Genomic DNA, 11,601 nt, shown 5'->3' on the forward strand with positions numbered 1-11,601 from the left:
TTACTACTGCTGAGGGCAAATTACACAAATGGGGTATGTTTAATAGAGGTGCGGCTCATGGACACTCCTGTAGGTGTGTCTGCAATAGGTCTGATAAAGGACTACCTCTGCTAAGACAGAGAAAGAGAGAAAGTGTGTGTGTGTGAGAGAGAGAGAAAGAGACAGGTTAAAAGGGAGGAGAGAGACAGAGGGAGGGAAGAGATGAAAATGATTCATGTGATGATATTAAATAGAGCCGCTTCACATAACCCACAGGTACCATTATCTAGCAGTCATTGACGTGATAATGACTCAATTCCCTTTCATCATCCAGGGGAAAGTATGGAAGGTATTTTAATAGACAAGACAGGTACTTGTTTGTTTCTTGTTTCATAGATGTAAAACAAGAAATAAATAATGTTCTCTTTGAGGTTCGAGAAAGTGCATTAATGCGATTAACGTTCAAGCATAATGTCTATATATCTGAAACAAAATGATAACTGTGTATTAATGGTACTATCGTCATCATTGTTGTTGTTGTGGTGAACCAAACATGAGATTAGAACCCCAGACGTGCTTCATGGTTAGTCCCAGTGACAGACAGGTAGACAGAGAGGGTTAATCAACCAGTAGAGAGACTGAAGGAAGAGCCTCCTTCATGTCAGCAAAGTTCAGCTTCCTCTGCTGCCGTCCCCTCTAGAGCGGAAGAACGTTGAGGATGCCGACAATGAGGGCCGGGGTCCACACACGCCGGACACAGCCTCACACAGCACAGGAAAGCAACTCTGGCTAACACAAACACTCACAGAGACACACCACTGTCTGGTCTCCTTGTGTGGCCTGTTCATAGAGTAGGCCTACATGGACATACTATGTAGGCGCTCACTGCATCAGAGCATACCCCTTATATTTACATGAACCAACTGACAACAAATAAAACTTAAGCAAAAAAGCTTATGTTCCTAAACTGAATTTGTGTGGGGCTGAACTAATATACAGATGAATTGTATTCATGCCAATGTCAACCAAAGAAATCCTCATAAAGTCTTCTGGTCAATGAATGTGAAGATGATGACTCATTTATTCTGTGTTTATAAGCCTGTGCCACATAATAGAAGGAAAAGCCCCAGATAACCAAATGCAGAGACTCCTTTAAGCAGACTAAGTTAGCAATAAACATTGAGAAAAAAGGCTATCCAATGGTAAACTTGCCTTGTATCATACAATGACAGCTCTGACTTTCTGAGTCCGCATAAACAAATAAATAAAATAGGAGGTGGGTGATGTTCTGGGGAGTGAGAGACATGAACACTGTTTTCCTATTGGTAAACGCTACTGCCCACATCCCTTTCCCTTCTTCCTGTAGAGACTTCCTTGTGTTCAATTACTGTAATAACGTTTCAGCAACCTTCCAGTGGTAGTACATGATGGAGGTGATGAAAAACAAAGAGGGAACAATGTTTTATTTTTTTCCCTAGCCTGCTGTACAGAAAAGTTGCACCTGAAAGACATGTTAGTTCTGTGTGCCTTTACAGTATCTGTCTGCCTGTATCAACAAGAGCATTATAACAGTGATATCCTGATTAATCTCCAGCTCCAACACATTATGGGCAGAGGGCAAGAGGTCAGATATGTTAAAATGACCTCAGTCAAAACCCCAACTAGTTTTACTAGGCGTAATACAGAAAGTGCTCTTCATTCTCAATATCAGCTGAGCATAAGAGATCACAGAGCAGACTCCAAATAAAACAAAGCTTTTATACTCCAATATCATGATCGTTTGTAATTAAACTATCAAACTAAACCCAATCCTAGACCAATGAAAAACAGACTGTCTGTGTGGTGGAGGGAAATGAACAAGGCCTTTTATTTAAGAGTGGAGATCAGAACTCCTAACTCTGGGATTTTGTGCTGTTGCCTTTCTCCCCCTGGAGGGAGTAATTAGGTTATGGAAGACAACTGCAGCATTGTTTTAACAGTGGAGGGATTGTACCGGCCAAAGTCCCACCAGCGACATGCTTCTCTCTCTCACAACAAAAAATGTCAAATGGATTCGGAGGCAGACATCTTTCTGGTGGCTGTTTTTGGTTGGAGTTGGGTTGGGTTCTGTCTGTTTGTGCAGAGCCACTGTTAGGGAGGGTATCCCATGTAACCACTGACTTGGCAACAGAAACAGTTCCTAACTAGAGTAATATGGTTATGATGCATTCACATTCCTTCCAGTTCCCTAGGAAATACAATACGCTTATATCGTCTGTTTTAATCACACTCCGCTTCCAAGGAGAGAATACAACCAGCCATGGCTATAAAGAGTCTTTCTCAAATATACATAGAGCTCAGTTACAGTAAATATGCACCGTGTTGATTGATGGGGGGGGGGGGAATCGAACAAATCACATTGGTTAAAAGAACGGCTTGGAGTGCTAACCGACCTACTGTATTGCCCAAACACAGACTCTCTTCTCCTTGATTGTTTTTACTTTGAGCAGTTTCTGCTGCAAATGTTTTAGATTTTAAAGACGGATGCACATTGTCCTTGAATGCTCATTGAAACATATACTTTAATCACTCAGGCTTAAACATGTTCTATGCAAATGTAACGGCTTTAAGAACGTGCCGTTAGCTCACTCCATGGCTAGCTTGAAATGTCGCGGAAGGAGACATTAAATTGGAACCTTTTGAGTGGCTCAACCCCTTGGAGCATTGTCAGTGACGATCACGTGTGTTGTGAAGCAGAGGATCACTGGTTCGAACCCAGTATGGGACAGCGGAGGAAGCTAAGCTGTTAGCAGCACATTGACCCCGGTTACACAGTCAAACATACACACAGCTAACGCAAGCAAATCCTACAGAACAGATCAACTACAGACATGTCTTTGGGTCAGGAGCTCTTCCATCTAGTCTAAAGATGATGAACATAAATCTCTAACTTAAAACCCCACTATAATGTACACATCTGCACCCGCCTAAGCTATTCCTACTTTATCATACATTTAGTAGCATGACCGGGACATACAGGGAATTGCGGTCCCCACAAGAGTTCTAACTCCAAGTCGGGAACTATCCTTATTTGGGTAATGGAAAAGACATGACAAATGAAAACAAACGTGTGGGGATTTGATGTAGATATTCAACACCATTGGATGGTCCATCGTGTCTAGACTTGACAGTCCCCATAATATGCTGCAGATGGCAAAAAGTAACTTAACTGATGACGATAATGATATGTGTTTGGGTTTTACAACGTTATTCTCAAGACATCCTGTGCCAAAAAGACTGACATAAACTTGACACTTTAGACAGGTGTTGTAGTTTTTTCCTCATTCTCTTTTCAACAAAGCACTATAAACTGAGACCATGACAAGAGCACATTGTTTCTCCATTCAGATCATGAGTGGTCACATGAGAAAGTGCTTTAAAAGAAATTATACCTCAAACAAGCAGACATCTTATTAAGTATGGGAAAGGGCTGATCAAGGAGCAATGCAACGCTGGTGTTCTAAACTCCTGCATATGTTTGAAGGAGAAGCCTTTTCCCACTTTGTGAAAACATAGTGCGAGTTGGGACACAGTTCCTTGAGCTACAACGGTGATGTCATGAAGTCCCCCATTGAGCCTGGTGGTGACATATGTCGCTTGACCTTGTTTTTCTTCATGCATTGTTGTTACATACAATCTGTATTTTTGACAAAGATAAACTTTATGTGACGTGAATGTCTGGCTGTAGCCTACTTAACGTAAACCTTAAAGTATTGCACATTTAAAAAAATAAAAATCACTGAAGGGGTATACCATTTTCCACTCAAATTGAAAAGTTTCCATGTCAAAAGCTCACTCTGGCTTGAAGTCATTTTCAAAGCCCCAACAGTGAAATTCAGTTCAGAGTACTGTGGATACCTTTTCCACATAGAGTAGCAGCAGTTATTTGTGTTTGACTACTACCAAGGGCCCTGCCCTGCTCTCCACACTACTCTCAGTATGGCCTATAGCCACAGCAAGCAGACCCTCACAAGAATCTCAGGACACACACACACCCTTTCTGTGTTTGCTCATAGCTGCTAGTCCTCCTCAGAGTTCATGTAAGGTAAAGATATGTTATATTATGCGTATAGATTTTCCACCACTGGCCAGGGCCCAACTTCCTGCTCTGAGGAGAGAGCTGCAGTGCTTTGTTCCCAGGGCGACAGCGATTCCTCGCTGGACCGGGTGGCCAAACAGCACAGACAGAGTGACAGAGAGACAGAGAGACAGACAGACAGACAGACAGACAGACAGACAGACAGACAGACAGACAGACAGACAGACAGACAGACAGACAGACAGACAGACAGACAGAGAGAGAGAGAGAGAGAGAGAAAAAAAAAATGAAAAAAAGAAAGAAAGAAAGGAGAAACTGAGACCAACAGATGTGCAGCCATGCCAGCCTAAGATACTGATATTGTTGTTTATGATCCCTCGTCTATCTAACTTCTAATTTTCCTTTTACCTTTTTTTGCAGCTCTTGAAATAAGGTTACAAGCGCTTTTGTTACAGCTTGACTTGAGGGTTTGTTAGCATCCAAACGTCAATGCTCCTCCACCCGTCCCCAAGACAGGAAAACTCCTTCCCTCCAAGTTTAACCCATTAAATGCTCCATTTAACCCGATGAAGATCATTCTCATTCCTGATGAAAATATGTAAGCAAAACATATTGTTTACTCCGATGTACACTTTTATTATAAAGTGATCATTTTCAGATTGGTAATCTTAGCGAGGATCAGAGTTATCAGGTTCCAACTCACGGCTGCATTCATCACACCCTAGGCTAGAAAAACAAAACCGATTCTATTTCAACACACTAACTCAATGAGGTAGTAACAAACAGGAAACACGATTAAAGTAGTGTCATTAATTGAGCCAAAACCCACAAGTCAACTTTCACCTTGATTCACCTGCTCATCAGAAAGAGTTGCAAAATGGCAGCATTACATGATAACAATATGTGACGTCATTGGGTGACGTCTTCACTCTACAACTACCCTAACCTAAACTACCCCCCCCCTCCCCCAACCACCACCACTCCCCCCATTGGTTGTTGTGAGATGAGGTATTTTGCAGTTGTCTGCTAATGTACATAATTGTCTCTTCAGCCACAGCCAGGTGCAGGGAGAAGTGCTAATGCAGTATGTTTCCACAGTCAGATTTGGGGGAGGTTAGGGAGTGAAGTGCCATATGGGTTAGGAGTCAGTCGAGGAGCTGGCACACATGGTACGCTGGCAACACAACAGCCCCCCTCCTCCCCCACCAACACCACCTCCCCAATCATCACTCTGGTCTAGTGGTGCTGGCCGTGATTTTGACGGTCGGCACCAGACTGACAAGGGAGAGTCAAGAATGCACACCTGCGCCTCATGCTTAAGTGTGTGCAGGTGTGGGAAGTGTTTGAGCGTGTGTGTTTGCCGGTGTATGTGTCCATTAATGCATAATGCATAAAGCCTGAGAGAGTTTGAATGTGCATGTACGTGTGTCTGTTTTCACTCACATACTGTACGTGTGTGTTTTGGATGGGTGTGTTAAAATAGATGTGGAGATATTACCGATTCAGAGGTAAGATTGTGCCATATTTGTGTGAGCTTGTGCATGCTTGGTTATGAGTGTGTTTGTGTCTGGTAGGGAGAGAGAGCGAGGGAGGCAGAGGGGTAGAAAGATCTCAGATTTCATACAGATGAATCCAGCAGCAATGTAATGAGGGGTCTATATATTTAGATCAGTGGGAGTTGAGGTCAGAGACCAGACTGCTGTCCCCACCTCCATTACAAACAACAGGCCCCTACTGTAGTGACCTTCAGTGGGGTGTCAATGAGCAGCAGCAGCTCTCTGCTGCTGACCTGTGACATGCCAAAACAATGGATCTTCATGCTCTTTCTCATATTACCAATCACACACTTGATGTGAAGTTTATGCTCCATATGAGACAAACAAACCCAAAACATTTTGAGGTATTTGATATTAAAAGCACATCCAACTGCTTTTATAAATCACTTATAAATCAATTACAACACTACTACTGATAGACTTGGGACACAGGAGTCTACATTTCCGTCTAGAACAGACTCCCTCAGTGTTGTTAAGCTCCATACAATCCCCTCAATTCTGAATTGTGTGCCACTTTGCAATTCAAACACTGCCATTACACCCCACTACAAACCTAGTGGTGTGACAGAGTGTTGGTGGGTGAGGTCTGCATATCTCACCGATGCCCTCTGAGATTGGGCCCATCAGGCAAAAACACTAGGACTTATCATCTCCCCCCACACTAACACTCCACAGGGGATGGGTAGAGAAGAGAGAGAATGTTGGATGGTGAGAAATAAATGGCAAAAGAAATAAAAACAACATACTGTAGACCTTTTCAACTGTTAAAACAATAACGCGTTCTAGCTACCACACCATGGCATGCCTATCTCTGCAAACCCAAGCTGCCACACCCTCTCTTACACAAATACCACCATCCTCACCATATCTTCTCACTCCCAGACAAACTAGTTGTCAGACAGTCAGTGGTCTAAATACTAGATAATAGGTGATAATAGGTGCTCCACTCTTTAGATTCATGACTAATCATGGAAAGCACATGCTGTACCAACGTGTCAGTCCATCCCATGCAGCTGCCTTATTGCCCACAGCTCCGACAGAGCTGGGATCCTTCCCTCCTTCCCTCTGTTGATTTGTATGGGAAAGCCACATTTTCACTTGAGCCCCTTCTCTCTCCCATATTGTACAGAAGTATTTGTGTGTGCCTATGTATATTCTAGCTCAATTATGTCATTTGTGCTTGTGTGTGTGTGTGTGTGTGTGTGTGTGTGTGTGTGTGTGTGTGTGTGCGTTCTGTAGCCATGGCAACAGCACAACATATCAGCGACCACGGAACCGCACTGGGGCTAAAGGCATTGCCAGGGTTCTGCCAAAGCATAATCCATGCCAGGGGTGACATGAGCGAAGGGAAAGGCAGGAGGGTGGAGACGGCAGTGCGGCGCATGCACGCGCGCACACACACACACACACACACCACTCTCTCTGCACACACACTGGATATCCTCCTATTCTTCTTGGCTGGAGACTCCCATGGCAATAGCAATAGGAATCCATTCTCCACGGATGCTAGGACAGCTGTGCAGATACTGAATGAGACTCAGTTGGTTTGGGCTTTTCTGCATGCAGCTTGAGATAAAAACTACATGGTACTTAATTCAAATCTATATTCCCTCTTGCCAAAATACATCCAATTCATCCAGTCTTTGTCTTCCCCATCACACAGTGTACTGAATTCTACATAAAATAGACAGACATTTTTTGGAGATACAACAGTGCCCCCATCATGGACTTACAAAGTCTGATGGAAAATGTTCCAAAAACATTTATCAACAAAACCTTGAAATGTCCTTTAAATATTCTTGATATGTTCATTAAATGTTAACAAGTCGGGGCATCTCTAGGTCCAGGACACAGTACCTCCTCCCTGAGGATTAGATAACAGCACCAGCCACCAGCCAGCCCATATCTGTGATTACAGAGACCAGGGCTTTGCCACCTCATTGTTTATGGCTGTTTGAATTTGCCAACTCCACCAACCACCAACCAACCACCAAAGGAGACTTGAGGCCACCGGTGGTGGTGGTGGTTGCCTGGTAGGAATGAATAAGTAAAGGGAACACAGTGTCCTTGTGAGCGTCTGGCATTGTGGCCTGCCGGTGTCCCCATTACATGATGGGAAAAGAGCCACCCGCTGCCACGAGACACCTACAAGGCCATTGGGGGACTCCGGTTTCACCGTAACTCCAACCTTCAACTAGGGATAGAGGAGGAGAACATAATAAAGTTCACATGTCCATTAAATTCATTACTGACTTGGGCTGTCTGGAACACAGGAGTTATTTTTCTACTGGCTCACTCCAAAGGATATATTCCACACCAATCAGAAAAGCACTATCAGACTACATACATTCATTGCATCATTCTGATTGGCTTTACTGCAGGGCAGGGGGCTTGCTCTCCGCACAACTGAACTCAAGCACAGTAATATTATAATTCAATATGTCCGCCATAGAAATTCTATAAAAGGCATGAAAGCCAAATTTTCTTCCCACTGAAATTCTGTGTTTTGGAGCACTACACTTTGGGTATTTGTTTTTGCTCAATAGATTAACCACAGTCAGTGCTGTCCGAGTGCCTCTTAAAAATCTGTATAAAACATCATTGCCATTCAGCCTAAAAAATGTGGATCCTGTAACATAGGCTAATCCAGTGATAACCACACAGCGGCCTAATCGCATTCGGACGTAGGACGGAAGGTTCTGGTGTGTTTGTGTGTGTTTGTTCGTGTGTGTGTGTGTGTGTGTGTGTGTGTGTGTGTGTGTGTGTGTGTGTGTGTGTGTGTGTGTGTGTCTGTGTGTGTCTGTGTGTGTGTGTGTGTGTGTGTGTGTGTGTGTGTGTGTGTGTGTGTGTGTGTGTGTGTGTGTGTGTGTGTGTGTGTGTGTGTGTGTGTGTGTGTGTGTGGTTGGGGAGTGCATGGGGCTGTTTGTATGAGTGTGTATCTTTACTTCAAAAAATCCAACATTTCTGTTTATTCAGACTGTAGTTCCATCAGATTTTAATCCCCTGAACAGCTGTTCCAACTCATTTTCCAGGCCTGGGGAGAGAGAGGGGAGAGGACAGGAGGAGGGGGGAGAGGAGGGGTGAGGAGAGGTTAGAGGAGGGGAGGGGTGAGGAGAGGTTGGAAGGAGACGGGTGAGGAGAGTAGGAGGGAGTGGAGGAGGGGAGAGGAGAGGATGGGGGGGTTGGGTGAGGAGAGTTTGGGAGGCCACCTCACAAAATGTCTACATGGAGGTTTCAGTGGAATATGTTTTTATTCAAAACACCATGCCTGATAACAACTGATAATGACATAGATGATATTGGTCTATCTTCATGCAGCAACACACAGTAATACATACTCACTTAGGCCTAACATAATTTAGGATCATTTAGGGCAGATGTAGGCATGCAGGTAATTAAGACAAAGGTGAATTATTTAATGATCTGCAATACAAAGATGACTTGCAACAAGAAATATGTTCCTTAGGACTAAATTATTTCAAATTCTACAAATATATGTTTAGTCTTTCTGTCTCAAATATGCATGCAAATAATGGGTTAATGGTAAAACATTTTGGGTTTGCCACTTAAGGGTTAATTGCATGAAAATGGGAAAAGCAAGATACATTTTCAAGGCAACAAGTTTCCAAATTTTAGATGACATCATGAAATTATGTGACTTACTTTTGCTAAACATTAGGCCAATCTGCTTGAATAGACGGCTAGTAGGCTACTTTCTGCCAATCGGTGCTACGGGCTACAAACTGCAGAAATTAGGCCCAAAACAAAACTGTATTAAATAGCCATCTTGTTCTTTCTCCGCAGTTAACTTTTGGTTTATGTATGTTAAGCTTTTTAAACAACTTAGTAGGACTTTAGGCCGAGAGCAAAAGTGATTGACAAGCACTGAGTTGTCTAAAAAAAACGGGCCAATATATTTTTGGGCCTTCCGAACGTGTGGGAAATACATTTAGCAAATTATGCTTCCTTTCAATAAGATGAATGGTTAAGTTAAACGAACGTTTTTTACATTTTAGTATTAAAAAAAAAAGTAATATGGGCTACAACAACATATGGTAACAATACCTAATAAAATGTATATAACACACATTAGAATATATATGCCTTAAAATAAATAATAGGGCAACACTTACCACTAATGGATTGTTTAGAAGGTGAGTAGTGCAATACTTTAGTGTCGCGAGGGTGTTAAGAGGTGTGAAAAGCATTCCCGCGCAGGGGTCACCGTCCCGCGAGCAGGAGAGCAAAGAGAAGAGGATGTTAAAATGTCGTACGAGTAAGAATAGTATAGGGTGATCACATTTCATTTATTGTATAAACTTGTGAGCATAAACAAAATCATTAGCATAAAGTGGCTTAGGCAAATGCGAAAAGACAATGGTTATGACCTGGTGGCTTTATGGGAACAAGCCAAGCTTCCGTGTTATAGCCAAATAATAGTCTATGCCTAATAATGACTATAACAACAACAACAACAATAACAATGTCTTTTGTTATTTTTCAATATCACGGATACTCCACTGTGTAGAGAAGAAAAGTGTTGAATTCTGCTTTACTGATCTAATCTGGTTTGATTATTCGTACCTATGACATAAATGAAAAAGCCCCACAAAAAAAGAGTTCCCAAAAGGGTTATTCGGGTGTCCCCATAGGATAATATTTTTTGGTTCCAGGTAAAACTATTTTGGGTTCCATGTAGAATCCTCTGTGGAAAGGGTTCTAAATGCATCTCAAGGGGGTTGTACCTGGAACCTGAAGGGTTCTCGACAGCCGAATAACCCTTTTAGGTTCTAGATAGCACCTTTTTTTTCTAAGAGTGTAGTGGTGCAAGACTGGAAAAGGCAACGCTATTCCGATAATGGTGTCTAATAACTCAGTCAATAGCCTATATCAGCCAGCCACACAACACGGTGAATTTAGTATAGTCTATTTCCATACCTACTGTAGATAACTTTGGTATGGGCTTACATTGGAATGTTTATAACATCATAAAACATATATGCTTACTAAAAACAACACACGAATAAAGTCTATCCGGACCTCTGAATGCTTTCCATCATTTGCCTCTATTACACCCACTAGCGGTTCTGAAGGGGGGGGGGGGCAGTGCCCCTGTGACAACAATTTTGGACCCCCTTGTGGCCCCCCTAAATGTGGAGTATGAAAAACTCATTTTTGCTATCGTTCTTTTTTTACATCCGTTATTAATGTAACTGGCCCCTCTAACAGTACAACTGGCCCCAGCTTGCCCCCCCCAGTTGAAATGGTCTAGAACCGCCACTTATTACACCCCATCCATCTCGCCACTCTCCAGAAAGGCTTTTACCACTGTTAATAATTTATTCGATTGTTTATATTGTGTTGCCATATCCGAGGTCCAAACTCGTTTTTTAATTATTAACCTTAATTAAATAAACAAAAATGTGAGTCTACATCTGACAAGAGTCACATCAGAAGTGAAGGGAATACAGGAGGATTGGGCTGGGCAGAGAGGCGCAAGCTCCACGCACGCTGGACGAGTGCTATGCACAAAGCTGTTCTCCTATTGAATATCTCCCTAAAATGCATGAACATACCAAACTCTATACAGTCAATGTATAGCTTTAAATAATATATTTCTATAGTTTATCCAGTCCAAATGATTTAGCCTATAGGCCTTCTTCTGCATATGTGCAGCACGTGCGGAATGTGCAGTCAGTTCTGTTGCCAATTCATTTTAATTAACGGACAAAAACATCTCTGGCTCTATGCAAGCTTCATTTTCTTTTCATACTGCCGTATAACCGCTTTAGTAAAATAATTACAACATTTATCAATTCCAGAAACCCTGTAAATAAATATGCATTAGCAAATGAAGCTATATGTGTATAGGCCTACCAAAATATCAATGCTAAACTGTTGGAGAGAAAAGTTTGAGCCTATATAGAGATTCCTCTCTGTGCATCTGATAAAGTCCCATTCCACCATTTCTAAATATGTGGGCCTATT

General features: G+C 42.4%; 1 protein-coding gene across 6 annotated transcripts in view; it reads right to left on the reverse strand.

Annotated features, from left to right (window-relative positions):
- The window catches only part of nfixb (nuclear factor I/Xb), a 185,348-nt gene that overhangs the window by 158,442 nt on the left and 15,305 nt on the right, over positions 1–11,601 (reverse strand). For 2 of the 6 annotated variants that reach the window (XM_029726774.1, XM_029726776.1), the window contains one exon: positions 9,747–9,782. The exons of the other annotated variants lie outside the window; for them this stretch is intronic. In XM_029726774.1, coding sequence (XP_029582634.1) covers positions 9,747–9,782 — 36 coding nt within the window. The remainder of the gene's footprint in view (positions 1–9,746; positions 9,783–11,601) is intronic. 6 annotated transcript variants of the gene reach the window in all.

Source organism: Salmo trutta, chromosome 32 (genome assembly GCF_901001165.1).
Source record: "Salmo trutta chromosome 32, fSalTru1.1, whole genome shotgun sequence".
In the NCBI taxonomy this organism is placed as follows: Eukaryota; Metazoa; Chordata; class Actinopteri; order Salmoniformes; family Salmonidae; genus Salmo; species Salmo trutta.